Source organism: Hippopotamus amphibius, chromosome 9 (assembly GCF_030028045.1).
Source record: "Hippopotamus amphibius kiboko isolate mHipAmp2 chromosome 9, mHipAmp2.hap2, whole genome shotgun sequence".
Taxonomy (NCBI): Eukaryota; Metazoa; Chordata; class Mammalia; order Artiodactyla; family Hippopotamidae; genus Hippopotamus; species Hippopotamus amphibius.
The window spans coordinates 121,126,294-121,140,610 of NC_080194.1; the positions used below are offsets into that span (position 1 = coordinate 121,126,294).

Below are 14,317 nucleotides of genomic sequence, written 5' to 3' on the forward strand. Positions count from 1 at the left end.
TCATGCCTCCCCCAAATCTCAGAGCAGGAAAGGGTTCAGTGGCCAGGCCCAGCCTCCCACTGGAGGCCACATTCCCACCCAAGTTCAGGTCTTAGTCAGCTGAGGCGGGGGTGCCTACATCACAGGTCCCACAGGCCACGTGGTCCCTGCCTCCTTTTGGACACTGACAGGGAGGTGACAGAACTTGAGGCCTTCTCTGCAAGACATTGGCAGCAGCAGCAACTTCTGGGGCCCCTGCACCTCCCAGAGCTGGGTGCTCACCACCCCAAAGGCAGTGCTGGTGTAGACATCGTCCGGCCACTCCTAGATCCAGAGCACCTGCCTCTGTTCTGGAGAACATTCTAGACAGGAAGGGCTGTGCAATGAGGAGGAGCGAGCACCATCCTGCTCTATCACAGGATGCCTCCCACGACGCTTCGTTCTCCCAGAAGAGAGAAAAGCACCAAAACCTTGCACACCTGGGGATCACCACCCACTGCAGCCACATCACGAGTCTCTGGAGCAGGGGGTGAGCCTGATCCTCTAAGCAAAGCAGCACACACACAGCCTGGCTCAGACTTTACTCACGCTGTTCCCCAAGGGTGGTGACCCGCTTCTGCGGGGCCTCCACTACAGGGTGGGGGGGACACCACAGAGGCAGCGAGATGGCCCCAGGCCTCTGGGGATCCTGGGACAAGGAGGCCTTCTGGGGTCTCCACAAAGCCCACCCCATCTGGGAGCTGCACGGCCAGCACACACAACCATGGGTTCACACACTGCCCACGGGCGGCCCTCACCACCGCCCCCAGCTCTGTCCATGGAGCCAAAGGGTGCGGGGTGCTGAGCCTGGCTGCCAGGCCCAGGTCCCTGTGTGGCTATGTCCTGCTGGTAAGCTTCTGTACCACTGCCGGCTCAGACAGCGCCTGCTGCTGAAGCTGCTCCACCAGCTCCTCCATGTAGACCTTGAACAGAGGGACGGGGTCCTAGAGGGGCAACACAGGTCACAGTGAGGCGCTCTGGGGGCGGGGGTAGGGTGGGGATCCAGCTGCTGCTGACCAAACATCGAGAGGAATCGAGCAAGAGAGGACCAGGCCCCTCAGGCTTGGCCAAGGGGTCAAGCAAGGCTACCGCCATCTGCTAGACCCCAGCCCAGAGGACAGTGCCCTGTTCACGGGAGAGGGGCTGCAGGGGCCTTGGCTGCAGAGAATACGGGCAGAGGGAAGAGGCAGCAGCAGCGATGGGCTCCCTGTCCTGGCAGCTACCACACATTCCAGACTCTTCTGGAGGACAGACGCAAAAAGGCCTCAATGCAGTACTGGGCATACCCTGAGGAATACTAGGAGGCCAAGAAAACCAATGGTGCCAAGCATCCATTCAGGAAGCCAGCCAGAGGGGGGCAGGAGAGGGTCAGGACCTGAAGGAGGGAGTGTGCCAACCGGAGCCCATAGCCCGCCACTCCTGCTGGGCAGCAGTGCCTTCCCAAGTCCGCCCAGTGCCCTTGTTCATGTGCCCCCAGGGCTGCTGCTCGGCAGCTATGCCCACTCCTGAGAGGGCAGCACACCTGGTGCTCACACATGCTCACCTTCTCTTCCAGGAGCCTTTGCTTCTCCATGGCTTCGTCCAGCGTCAGACCGACCCACTCGGCCTCTGCTTCCGGGATGACAAACGCCTGGGCAGGCAGAGATGTGCTCACAGTGAGGCCAGGAACAGTTGGCTGGGGGCCCACAAGAAGCAGTAAGTACAGGCTGGAGCCCTGACCTTGTACTTATCATATATGGCCGCCCTCCTGTCCGGGTCGTCTGGGTGCAGCTGGGGGTCCTGTCGGGCAAGCCGCAGCAGCATCCCTCGCTTCAGGTCCATCCCAAACTTGGAGCACAGGTCCTCCTTCGGGGTCTGGCAAGAGGCTCAACATGGGGCCAGGAGCTACGGGCAGGGCCCCGCCCACCCCTCCAGCTTCCTTCCCAGCAGCTGACAGCCCCCAGGCCATCCTGGTGGAGCACTCTGGGCCAGGTGGGCAGCCCCTGCACCCAGGCCGGAAGAAAGGAAGGTCAAAGAGCAAAGAAGGAGGTGGCATGCTCCCTCAGCCCAAGAGCGAGATGGCCATCCACAGTGATGAACTCCCATTGGGGCTGCACAGAAAGGGGAAGTCCTTTTCACATCTCATGGGGGACCCCAGCGTGCTGCTGATCTGCTTGCCTTGAGGATGTAGAAATCAAACCCATAGGCCTCGTCGATGAGGTCCAGGGTGCGCATGGTCACGGTCACAGTGAACCTGGTGTCCAGGATCTCACTGTAGAGCTCACGCTGGAACAGCTGCGGCTTCCACACCTTCTTCACTCTCTTGGAGAGCTGAGGGGACAAGAAGCTTGGTGAGCGCTGCTGCTTCTCCCCACACACTGGAGTGGGGAGACTAGGCATGTGGAGCTGCATGGACCAGCCCCCACCTGGGGACCTGGTTGCACCCCCACCCCAGGCCAGCTTCTCACCATACCTTGCCCAGGTTACTGGTGTTTATTCCAGACACATATCACACACAACCATAACTCCATGGTTCACAAATCATCACATTCCAAACCAGAGACCAAGGGGCAAAAGATGAAGGGAGACACCAGCCTAGGAGGCCTCAAAGACACAAGCCCTCACCGCACCCCCCAGGCTCCCCACCAGAGGCAGCACAGCTTAGGGGGCACATTCAGGAGACATGCTCCCAGGTGAGCCTCTCAGCCTTCCTAAATGCTAGCCTTGTAGGTGTCAAGAGAAGTAGGGAAGGTATAGCGGTCAAGCTGACAAGGTGACCTGAAATCTCACCCCCCACCTCTTCTTAACACACACGGCTCCTCTCCAACAATACACTTGATCTGGCTGCCAGAACTGTGACTTTTTACTCCTGTGGACACTCCTCAGATGTAGCTGTGTCTCCACCAGCCTGTAGGCCCCCTCTCGCCGAGGGGTGGGGGGTCCCTTTCACTGTCCAGGTACCTCCAGGGCTTACGCGGAGCAGTGCAGCGAGGCCCGGGAAGTACTGCTCAAGTCGGTCCTGCTCACCCACCTTGTCGTTGTTGACATATCTGTGACCCTGCACCCAGCCCTCGCCGCCCCAGAGCCCCAGCTGAGACTCCGGGGGATAGTGAATGGGAATGGGTACATCCTCCACTCGCTCCCGCTGCCCGTTCTTGGGGTTGATCTTGAATTTGACCCCGTGTGGCCGGTAGTGCACGGGTGTAGGCGTCCGCGCCTCCTTTAGCGAGCGCAGGTAGTGCTGGGGCAGGCGGGAGCAGATGCCCTCACGCATCCGGAGCTGCTTCCACAGGCCGACCGGAACCTTGTGCAGGGGCATCGCGGCAAGCCTGGCGGGAGGCAGGGGTCGCCATCACGCGCGCCCGTCTGCACGCGGGCCCCGACTCCCGTCCCAGGCCCCCCGCCCCACTGCCACCCTGGCCCCATGTCCCCGCATCTCCCCGACGCCAACCGCGTGACTCCAAGCGGCTCGACCCCCCCGACTCCCGCCCCCGGCCCCTGCGCGACCCCGGCCCCGTGCCACGTGACCCCGGGCGGCCCGACCCCCGCAAGACCGCCACCACAGACTCGGCCGCAGGACCTACCTTCCTGAGCCCCGCGCCTGGCCGGAACCGGAAGTCGCTCCGCGGCAGCTTGCCCTCCACCCGCCGCCGACTGGCTGCAAAGCTCGTCGGTCTACCCGCCTCGTCCCGCCCCCTTTCCCGTCTTTAGGGACCGTGGAAAATGCCCTGCGGAGACAGCTGCAGCTCCAGGTACAGTCGCCAAGTGCGGGCTCGTGGGACTTGTCATTCTCGGTCCCACCTCCCCTCCTCCCAGAGGTGCAGAAAACAATGTAAAAACTCTCTTGCCTTGAAACATCATTGTAGAATATTAAATTCACCACAGTGAAATCAGAGTTACAGAAAAATGTCTTAAATGTCTTGAAAATTTTTCTCCCGAAAATACCGTATATGTTTCCCCTTTACAAGCGTAGAGGATGCTCCGGTGGCCAAGTGCTGGATGACTGGCGGGTGCCGGAAGCCTCCAGGGAGGTCACACCCTGGACAGGACTCAGAAGAGAGGACACCAGGGCCAGAAGGTGGGAGAGCTGCGTGCCCCTGACCCTGGGCTCAGTGGCCCAGCGTCTCATGCCTGTCCAGCACCTTCAAACAGACAGCAGCCCCTTAGGGAGGGGCAGGGCACTGCTCCTGGGGAAGTCAGCAGTCAAGCATGCTTCCAACACAGAGGAGGAGCAAGGAAGGGCCAGATTTCCAGGAGCCCCCTTCCCAGACGTGTGGTTGGGCCAGTGCAGGGTAGCCGCCATGACCTCCTTTCCTGGGAGTAACTCAAGGAGATGCTCTCTAGACAAGGGCCCAGGAATCCAGGGGTCAGTGGGACACAGAGCTGGGACAAGGTGTGCCCTGTGGACCCAGCACTCCCAGAGCCCCCTCCCCAGGAAGCTCATCTCAGGGGCCTGCAGCTCCAAAACTGAGAGACAAAGGGAGTGAAGGGGGAGGGCTGGAGAGCCAAAAGTCAGCCTTCCCCATGCCACCCATGGCAACTGGCCTTTAGGATAGCCCAGTGCCATCAGCTCCCTGGTGAGTGTGGTCACTCCTTCCCATGGTAAACATGTCAGCAGGGGGCATCCCCAAGCTGGAGGCAGGCTGGCATTCAGGGGCACAAGGTGTCAAGGAGCCAGGGATGGCACAGCTCACAGCCTAAGGGGCAGGGTGGGCCCATGGGAGGTGGGCTCAGGCCTCCTCTGCCCACCTGGGTCTCTCATACCCCAGCCTCACAGGGGAATAGCGCAATGGGGGACTCTTACTGCACATCTCCCTCTAACCATACCCAGGCCAGAAGAACTCATGCTACCTGTGGTCTCCAGGCAGCCAGGCCCGGGCCCAGGCCCCAGGGGCCATTGCAGACACCAGCTGGGACCTGCAGAGGGACCGAGTCAGCTGGAAGCCAGTGACAAATGAGTTGCGGGTGTGGTCCGCTCCTCAGGAGCAGGAAGCAAGAGAGCGCAGGGCAATTTTATTCAGCTGGAAATCGATCTGGACAGGCTCCCTCTCCCTTGGTCCTGCCCTGGCTGGAGAGATCACCAAAGCTGCAGGTGTCCCTGAGCTGGCTGTGTCATGTCACCGTGTATAGCTCGTCCTGGCGGTTCCTGCAGATCTCATAGTGGCAGGTGAGCTTCTGGGAGCAGGACCAGGGCTCAGAGTGCTGCTCACGTGGCGGCAGCAAGAAGGCTGCGCTCCCTGCCAGCAGCATGTGCCAGATGCTGTGGGTATAGTAATAGTTGTCGCTGGTCATCATGGACGTGTAGATGGCGATGGCCACAGTGGCCATGGAGATGCCGGGTAGGAGGTAGAAGACCCAACGCTGCCAGGAGGGGGGGTAGCAGTGGCGCCGGCGCCCACAGCGGTACACCTGGAGAAAACCACCCATGGTGTTGGCACAGGGGCTGCAGGCACAGCTTCCGGGGGCCTGCCCAGGTCTGGGAGTGTGGGCTGCTTGGAGGGGTTCAAGGGCACAAAGATCTGTGGGTTCCCCAGGCCCAGGCCCCAGGCATGAAGCCACACTGGGCCCCTGGGGGTACCACTAGCAGCCTTTGGAGGATGTGGAGGACTCAGGCCCAGGACTGAGAACATGGCCAGAATGAGGGGCCAGGCTCTCTCCTCCCAGAGTAAGCGTGTGTGGGGAGCCCACATTCTTTTATTCCAATTACCAGGGAGAGAGTCTGGGCAGGATCCCAGGTCTGCCCCAGCTCCTTACCCACATGGTGACCATGACCACGATGGCAAAGAGGCAGGGCCCCATCGTGTTCCAGGCAGCCCTGCGGTCCAGCTGCAAGGACATGGCGAAGACCAGAGCGCCCAGGAGAAACAGAACCTGGGCGAAACACAAGGATGATGGCAGGGTCAGAGAAGCCCTAGGCCTGGTTTGTCTTTAATGACAAAAGGTTCAGCAGGAGCTGCCCCCCAGAACTTCTGCCAGCCCCCTTGGAGCAACTGGCATGCCTGCCCTGCCCTGCTCTGCTGGCTGGGAGGGAAGTACCCCTCTTCTGGCTCCTGTATTTCTGGGATCCATCGGTCCCAAGGGTCCATCCACAGGTGGGATTTCTAATTTTTTTGTTTTGTTGTGTTGTGTTTTGTTTTGCTGCACTGCACAGCTTGCGGAATCTTATTTCCCAGACCAGGGATCGAACCCACACCATCAGCAATGAAAGCGCAGGGTCCTAACCAGTGGACTACCGGCAAGTCCCCACAGATGAATTTCTGAGGCACGAACTTGGCCAGGCAAGGCACCAGGGCATGCATCTCCATCAGCCAAGCCCGGGTGCAGCAGAAAAGTCCCCAAAGTGTCCTCGGCACCAGGGACTCCAGGAGCACCGCTGGGGGCTTCTCAGGGAGGTGTGGTCCAGAGCTGGGGCTCCAGGCCTCCTCTCTGAATGGGGCCCTGGGAGAGAAACAGCCTCTCCTAACCCTGCCCACCACCTTCCTTTCCTGGCATCCTCTGAGCAGCAGGCATAGTCCCTTCACAGCTGGAGGCAGCCTATTCCAGCAGGTGACTGGTCAGTACAAGAGGTTTCTAAAGGCAGTGGCGAAACCCCTTTCGGGTGTCTCCCTCGACACACTGTACACAAGGGCCTCCACCCCCACAGAACCCAGACCCCAGGTGTCAGGAGATCACTCACGTATTTCAGGGCTGCCTTTAGCCGGGCCATGCAGAGGATGGTGACCCAGATGGACACTCCAGAGCCCAGGAAGTCGCAGTACTGCAGCGTGTCATAGTTGAGGATGCACAGCACCGCATCGCCCGGCTGGTCACAGGCATGGTAGAACTGCAGGGCCAGGCAGTGAGCAGCAGCCCCGGCCCCCCACCCCCACTCCCAGGGAAGTGGGCAGGCCTACCGTGGAGAAGAACATAGTGTAGGCGTAGACAGAGGCCTCCACCAGGAGGGAGCGGTGCAAGGAGATGGCAATGGGGGCCAGGAACACAAGGTTGCTCAGGGTGAGCAAGAGGGCGGCCGCCTTCTGCTGGGCTGCAGTCTGGGCTGTGCTGTTGTCTGTGCAGCCCCACCCACGCCAGCCTGTGGGCCAACGCAGCACCACGGGGGCTGAGGCTGGGCAGTGGGGCAGGCTTGGCAGGGGCGCTGCGGAACCTCAGGGCCCACCCCTCACCCAGTGCCCTGTAGAGAAGCCCCTTCTTCACCCCAGAGCAGGCCAGGACAGGTGTGGGTAAGTGTGGAGCACACATGGGTAGGTGGTGGCCAGTGTGGGTAGGTGTGGGCAGGTGTGGGCAGCAGACGCCAAGATCAGAAGGCAGTACCATCTCTGGGGGTGCCTCTGTGCCTACGTGGGGGTTGGGCGGCATGGTAGGGGTGGGAAGGGGGCGTTTGCCCTTGCTCTTTGGGGTCAGAGCTGGGACGGGCTCCCAGAGGAAGGCACAGGGCTGGGAGGCCAAGGGCATGAGTGTGGGGAAACATCAGGACCAGCCCTCACCTGCCTTGCAGCTGCAGCCCGCATACAGGTAGCCATGTCTGCGCAGCAGGAGGCATTGGCCGTAGGGTCCGCAGTCGTTCAGGCAGGGCACCAAGTACAAGGTGGTCTCCACGAGGACCGAGGCCTGCTCACACTCCCTGTGAGGAAAGGGCCACAGGAAGGCTGGCTGCCAAAGTCTGCCAGTCAGTCCCCAACCAGTGCTCCCAGCAGGGTCTTGAACACATGAACCCAGAGTTGAGGCCTCCGGGCTCTGAGCCCTGGAGGACAGCAGCCACGAGCTCTTCCTCCCCCTGCCTGAGTACCAGCCTGTGTGGGGCTGTGTTCTGTGTCCTGGACCCGTCCCCCTGCCTGTGTCCCAGCTCTCAGAACTGCCATGGGAGGAGTGGCCAGGTGGAGATAGGAAACCCCTTAGAACTCCCAGAAGGCAACTGACCCTGCACAACTTGCAGGAATTTGGGTCATCCCCAAACTAGGACGCGGGCAGCCCCCAGCCCCGTCCATGGTCCCGAGTGCCACCATTTGGCCGCCCGCCCCCAAGTTTACTTACTCAGGCCTTTCAGGGCACATGAGCTGCAGGGAGAGGTACCAGTTATCTGTCTCTGGATATGGGATGATGAGGTTGGCCACGGGAGAAGAGGCACTCAGAGAAAGGGGGTGGCCCTGGGAGAAGGCTGCAGGGAGGGAGAAGGCCTGGTCAGAGGGAACCAGAGGGCCCGCAGGTCCCTGGGCCGGACACTGCCCTTACCTGTGGTGCAGTTGAGCGAAGCATTGAAGCTGAGGAAGGGCGAGGCGGCGGTCACACAGGCCACCACTGAGGTGTTGTCAGCAATCGCAGTCTGGAAGGGAGGCCATTCAAGGTCATTCCCTGGCCTCCACCTCAAGTTCACCCCTGGTGCTGGGCGCTGTTCTCTGTGGCTCCTGCTGGCTCAGGGCCCACCAGGACCCTTCCCCTCCAGGCCTAGGACACCTAGCCTCTGACCCCACCCGCAGCCGTGGGCCTGCCGACAGGAACCTGCTGCCCTGCAGGACAGCCCTCCTGTTTCTCAGATGGCACCTATTCTGGTCCAACACCTGCTGGGCTCACTCTGTTGCCTGAAAGGCCACCCCAATCCAGTCTCCGTGCCAAAGTCAACACAGGAAGGCCTGAGCGGCATCACTCTGCCAGGACAGGTCTGAGCCCTGGGCCCCAGGCCCTGATCCAAGCCAGGCTCGAGGGCATTTTGGACCAAAGTACCTTGTTGACCTGCATGGAGATGGTGAGGGAGCCCCCGCTGTCCATGCCCGTGTTGAGGTTCAGCCGCATCACTGAGGGCATGTCCGACTGCACGAGCACCGAGACCCTGTCCAGGGGCCGGAAGCGCACAGATACCACGTCCATGTCTTCCCGCAGGACCGGGAAGCTCCTGAGGCAGAAGGTGCCACCACCCACCCCACCCCTCCGGTCCAGGTCCTGGTAGCTGGGGCTCGGGGGCGGCAGACTGGTGGAGGCGTTACTGCTCTGGTTAGGGCTGCTCTGCAGAAGGTGCTGGAAGTTCACACTCCACGGCCTGCAGGCTGTTGGGACCACAGGGGCTCAGCTGGAGGAGGGCCTGGGGGTGGAGGGCAGGGGGCAGAGCCACCACCCCACACAGCCCACCTGTGAGGGTGGCCACAGCACTGAAAGCCACGGACGCACGGGGCCCCGCCAGGCTCTTAGCCGTCACTTGCAGCCACCGGTCCCAGGGTGGTGAGGGCAGCAGCAGGCGGCAGGCCTGAGTAGGGCTGCTGCAAGTGAGCACCTTCTGGAAGTTTCCAGGCAGGGTGGCCGAGCCCACGCTGAGGCGCACAGGGCAGTCCAGGCTCCTGTTGGATGCACAGCCCTGCAGCTCCAGCCGCACCTCCTGGGTGTACTCAGGGATGAAGACTCTGCAGCCAAGGGAATACGGCCTCACTTGGGCTCTGCAGCTTCAAGCAACCTCCCCTTTTGCTTCACCATCAGGATGGTAGTCAAAGGGGGCCATACACCTGGTCCCCACTTCTCAGCATGACCCAGAGACCCAGACCCACCACTCTCTCACCTACTCCATCAAACCTCCACTCACTTGAGGTAGCTGGGGTGGGAGAGGAGGATCTGTGGAAGTGGCACATCAGGCTCCAGGATGGAGACCTCGACCACTCGCATGACCAGCATGTCAGGCTGGAAGATGTAGGCACAGGTGGGAACAAAGCCCTAGGAGAGAGTAGGCACAGGGGAGAAAGTGGGGAAGGGTGGGGAGTGGGGGTGGGCCTGGACCAGAGAACCTGGGGGGAGGGGATCAGGGCTGGACCAGAGAGCCCTAGGGTGGAGAGGCAGGGCTGGACCAGAGCGGGGTGGTGTCAGGGCTGGATCAGAGAGCCTAGGAGGGGGTTGGGGCTGGACCACAGAGCCTGGCGGGGAGGAGGTCAGGGCTAGACCAGAGAGCCTTAGGGTTAGGGGACAGGGCTGGGCAGCAGAGCCAGAAGCAAAGTTTGCCCTGAGGAGATGAACAATAGGGACATGCCATTTGTGCACACTGGGGTCCTGCCCACCCCCTGTCCCTGGAGAGAGCCCCCTTACCTTCACCTCAATCTTATGGGATGAGGGGGGCAGGTGGGCAGCCAGAAACCAGTCTCCAGGTGCTGGGTGGGAGATGTTGAGGGAGGCGTTGCTGTGCAGCATCTTGAGGAGGAAGGAGGGCTGGACCGAGGTGTTGTCAGGGAAGCTGGTATCCAGTGGGTTGATGACGGGAGGGGCGCCATAGCGGAAGTACCTGGAGGCAGGGAGTCAGGGCAGGCTCAGGTGTGGGCCCAGGCAGCTCCGGTGGGGGTGGTGGGGGGCAGGTGGGGGGCGGGCACCTACACAGTGATCTCCACGTTGGTGCAGGTGGGGCCGCTGTCCCTGGACACCTGCAGCAGCCAGCGCAGCAGCACCGTGTCTGGGGGCACCCGGAAGTGGAAGAGCCTGGCGCTGCCATACCAGCTGTAGAAAGCCAGCTTCTGTGGGGCCTGTGAAAACTGCTCCGACACCAGCCTGGTGTCTGTGGAGAAGGCGTTGTCAGCTGGGCCAGGGAGCCCAGGACCCCCTCCCCTGGGGAGAAGATGGAGAAAGGCAGAGGCCCTTCTGCCTGGAGAGAAGGAGCAATGAAGCCATGAAGCCCCTGCGATGCCAGGCCTGCCCACCCTGACCTCAGAGAGGTCACTGTGCCCCCCCACCCAGCCCAGGGCAAGGGCTCAGGGCTTGGAAGGTTTCACTCAGGCATCACGTTCCCACTCACATCCACACGTCCATCTTTCTAAACCCCTCCAGCCTGCCAGCGATCTCCAGCTCACAGGCTTAGTCCCCACAACTATTCCTCTGCTAACTTTCCCCAGGTCTCCACATCCCACCCACCAGGCACCCCTTATCAACAATGAGTCCCACATCCCCCCAATACCAATCACTCCAAAGGTCTCAGACCTTAGAAGCAGGAAAAGCCCCACTCAGAGGGCCACTCCTCTCCACACCGGTCACAGTGTCCACCACCCCCCGCCCACGACAGCCCTGGCACATCCTGGGCTGCGGGATGGAGGCTGAAGGGCACAGAAAGTGGTCAGGGTAGGAGCCTTCCCCATCTGCCCTGGACGTCAGGACACTCCCCCCACCTCCTCTGAGCCTCCCCAGCTCCAGCATCCTTGATCCTGGCTCCACTGGATGGACCAGAGTGTCCAGGCCTGGAGGCTGACCATTGCTCAGGCCATGATTTGGGAAACAGTTGCACCAGAGCCTTCGTCCCTCCTCACCCAGAGAGGAGGCGGGCAGAGACCCTGAAGGGAGGGACCTGAGGCTGGAACAGCTGGCCCCCAGCTCCAGTGGGCACTTGCCCCTGCAGAGTGGCACAGGGACAAAGTCCCAACCTGGGGCTCCCTGGTGCCACAGTCCTGGCAGTGGTTTCCAAGCCCCAACTTCTGAGGCTCCCCAGCTCCCCTCCCCCATACACTCCAAAAGTTTGCACTTGCGGCCCCCTCTTGTCATGCCAACCTTTCCTAGACCAGCTCTGAAGGTCTTCCACGACTCGGCACAGAGGCCAGTGGCCCCACCCTGGAATAGGGCCCTCCTGGGAGTATCCATTAACCAACACAACCTCCGCTGCTGCATATGTCCAGGGCCCACAGTGTAACCACCTGACCCATGAGTGGGTGAAGGTGCCCACTCAGACCCGCCCTCTTGGGCCTCCCACAGAAGGCACGCCCTGGCACTCTCTGCATCCCCAGGGGTGGCGCCTGCATTGCCTGGCAGGAAGTGTGGCCCCAGCGCCAGCTCAGGCCTTGTGCTCCATGTGACCTTGACCATCCCTTCCCCTCTCTGGGTCCTAGCTTCCTCTGAGTTGGCCAAGGCAGACAGCACCTTTCTTCAGCTGCCCCTCCCTCCAAAGTTAATGGATGTTAAAGTGCTTCAGGCGGAAACGGGCTGTGGACACAACAGGGTGTGGCCTCCCTCTCCCCTGAGCTGGGTGCCTCCCCCTGCCCCACTGGGAGAGTGGCAGCTCACACCACCCCAGCAGCATGCCCGGGGCCCCTCCAGGAGGACCAGGTGAGCAGGTAAGGGAACAAGGAGAGCAGCTGGCTCTCCTGCTGGCTTCCTGACCCTCCCATGGAAGCACCTTGAGAAAAGATAGCAGCCCACTTGCAAAGCCAGTCTGAGCTCTGAGGAGCCCAGTATGGGGGAGCTGGGGAGGGTATGTGCCACATAGGACACACTCCAGGGTTTCTAGGTGTCTACTAGCCACCAGGTCCCAACTGCCAGCTGTGGCCTGAGTGCTAAGAGACTAGGAGCCACTGAACTAACACAAACTTTCTCCTGAGGCTGCTATAGCCCCCCGCTGCCCCCAATCCCTGGACCCCAGGGCCTTAGAGAAACAGTCAGCTAGCCTTCTGGGCACCCAGCATCTAGATGGGGCCAGGCAGAGGAGGTCCCACTGCAGTGTGCAGCCCCCTGACCTGAGAGGGGCTGGGTTCTCTGCCCCACGCCAGCCCTGGACACCTGCAACCCAGCTGGTGGCTGTGAAATTTCAGCAGGTACACAAGAGATGAGAGAGATCACCCTAAGACCCAGTGGTCCCCACTCCCAGGGCCACACAACCCCTCCAGCACCCCACCCCCAGCTCTATCACCCAACCTCCCTGCCCAAGACGCCCATACCATTAATCTTGGTAAAGGCACCAGGCCATGAACACATCAGTCTGAGCCAGATGTGGAAGTCACACTTCTGACAGCAGGGAGCACCAGCCATATGCACATCTGCTCTGCCCACAACCCCCTCCAAGGACACAGGATTAGGGGGGAGGAGAAAGAAAGTCCCTGAGCCTGTCCTGGGAACCCTAGTAAGGGAACCCTCTCCCACATTCTCCAAACCAAGACAGACATGCAGTGCAGAGACCCTGCCCACCCAGAGACCCCAGAAGCCAGGATCACACAGAAACCAGGATCACTTCAGCAGGCCTGGAACATGAGGGGCTGTCTCAGGTTTTCCATCTCCATAAACTCCCCACCAGTGACTCCTCACCTAGCCCTGACCCCAGAAAAGGAGGAAAATGAGAAAGTAAGGGTGGCAATATCCAGTGGGGCCCATCTCGGGGAAACTGCCTTTCATTTCAAGTTATGCCAAGCTCAGAAACCAGAGGCACAGCCCTCAAAGAAACAGGAGCTTGAAGGAGCAAGAGTTCACAGAGGGGGAGAAGGGCTGGGAGCCAGCCCCAGGCTGGGCAGGATAAGCTGTCTACTGTCCAGGGGGGCATCTGGGCCCTCCCAGCCCCACCAGCCTGGCCACCAGAGAGCCCAAGGCCACAGGAGTCAGGCAGTTTACTCAGCATCCCCAGGTATCCTGCAGAACCCCAAGGGCAGCACCTTCTGTTCTGACCACCTTCTTGGGCCTACGTCAAAGGGAGTGGAAGTTCCCAAACAACACAGAGGTGCCCATGTCTCAGAACCACTCTGGCTCCTTAGGACCACTGGGAGTCTAGCCTCCAACAAGCAAGGCTAGCTGTTGAAAGTGACTGCAGTAGGGTGGTGATCACCTTGGGAAGGGTGGAGGCATGACACCCACCTGGGCTGCTACTCCAGGATTTAAGAACTTTTTCCCAACTCTGCCCCTCTCCCAGACCAGATGGGGACCCGGGAATCCCATGGCCCAAGGTTTCTTCCCAGGGGCTCACTGCTCCCGCCCCCCGCCCCGCAGCTCCTGGAGTCCCAGAAGAGTCCCCCTGAGCCGCTCCATCTCCGCGAACTGGTGCGCGAGGCTTGTGCCCGACCAGAACGCGTTGGGAGGAGAAGGAGGAGGAGAGGATTCACTCCAAGGGGCAGATCTGGCCGAACCCGGCCCTGGGGACAGAGGAGGGGCGCGGGCACCCTTTCTACTCGCCCGCTCTCACACTCGGCCCCCGCAAGTGGTCGCCTTGTGCCCCCAACCCGGGGTGGGGACCTGGGCCCTGCGTCCGCTCCAGGTGAGCTCACAGGTGCCCCAAGGTGAGTCACAATCCCGGCCCCGGCCCCGGCCCCGGCCCCGCCCCCCGGCCTCTACCCCCCCACCCCTCAGCCCGCGCCCCCGGGATGGCGCCCGCGGGTCAGCGCTCCCTCACCGCTCTTTCTGCAGTCGCCGGCGGCGGCAGCCGGGCACCAAGCGAGCAGCAGCAGCAGCAGCGGCACCGCCACCGCCACCGCCACCGCCGTGCCCCAGGTCCCGGTCCCAGCCCCGCGCATGGCTCCGCGCTCGGCCCGGCGCTACCCGGCCCGCGGACCCGGCCGCCCGTCCCCGCCGCCGCCCGGGCAGCGACCGCCGCCACTGCGGCCCCCGCCGCTGCCTC

The 14,317-nt window shown here is 61.8% G+C and overlaps 2 protein-coding genes across 2 annotated transcripts; both read right to left on the minus strand.

The window, feature by feature from the left end:
• Positions 1-546: 546 nt before the first annotated feature.
• On the minus strand, positions 547-3,430 carry MRPL28 (mitochondrial ribosomal protein L28). Its single transcript, XM_057748614.1, has 5 exons — positions 3,029-3,430; positions 2,176-2,328; positions 1,738-1,872; positions 1,562-1,648; positions 547-962 (listed from the first exon to the last, which is right to left on the minus strand). Exons 1-5 carry the CDS (start codon positions 3,314-3,316, stop codon positions 855-857), a joined length of 771 nt encoding a protein of 256 aa, XP_057604597.1. The 5' UTR covers positions 3,317-3,430; the 3' UTR covers positions 547-854.
• Positions 3,431-4,795: 1,365 nt separating this feature from the next.
• PGAP6 (post-GPI attachment to proteins 6) lies at positions 4,796-14,213 on the minus strand. Its single transcript, XM_057695943.1, has 13 exons — positions 14,093-14,213; positions 10,339-10,516; positions 10,057-10,249; positions 9,563-9,690; positions 9,118-9,386; positions 8,716-9,035; positions 8,227-8,317; positions 8,029-8,152; positions 7,482-7,618; positions 6,891-7,069; positions 6,674-6,820; positions 5,752-5,868; positions 4,796-5,406 (listed from the first exon to the last, which is right to left on the minus strand). The coding sequence occupies exons 1-13, from the start codon at positions 14,211-14,213 to the stop codon at positions 5,110-5,112; spliced, it is 2,301 nt and encodes a 766-aa protein (XP_057551926.1). The 3' UTR covers positions 4,796-5,109.
• Between the last annotated feature and the right edge of the window lie 104 nt (positions 14,214-14,317).

What these genes read in the sequence shown, in the direction of transcription:
- MRPL28 (XM_057748614.1), bottom strand. Translation starts at nt 3,316, where the DNA reads ATGCCCCTGCACAAGGTTCCGGTCGGCCTGTGGAAGCAGCTCCGGATG. An exon ending in GATATGTCAACAACGACAAG is followed by an intron (nt 2,329 to 3,028) that starts GTGGGTGAGCAG and finishes TTGTCCCCTCAG; the next exon opens with CTCTCCAAGAGAGTGAAGAA. An exon ending in AAAGGCTCCTGGAAGAGAAG is followed by an intron (nt 963 to 1,561) that starts GTGAGCATGTGT and finishes TTGCCCCTCTAG; the next exon opens with GACCCCGTCCCTCTGTTCAA.
- PGAP6 (XM_057695943.1), bottom strand. Translation starts at nt 14,213, where the DNA reads ATGCGCGGGGCTGGGACCGGGACCTGGGGCACGGCGGTGGCGGTGGCG. An exon ending in TGCTGTGGCCACCCTCACAG is followed by an intron (nt 9,036 to 9,117) that starts GTGGGCTGTGTG and finishes TGGTCCCAACAG; the next exon opens with CCTGCAGGCCGTGGAGTGTG. An exon ending in TCTCCATGCAGGTCAACAAG is followed by an intron (nt 8,318 to 8,715) that starts GTACTTTGGTCC and finishes CCTCCCTTCCAG; the next exon opens with ACTGCGATTGCTGACAACAC.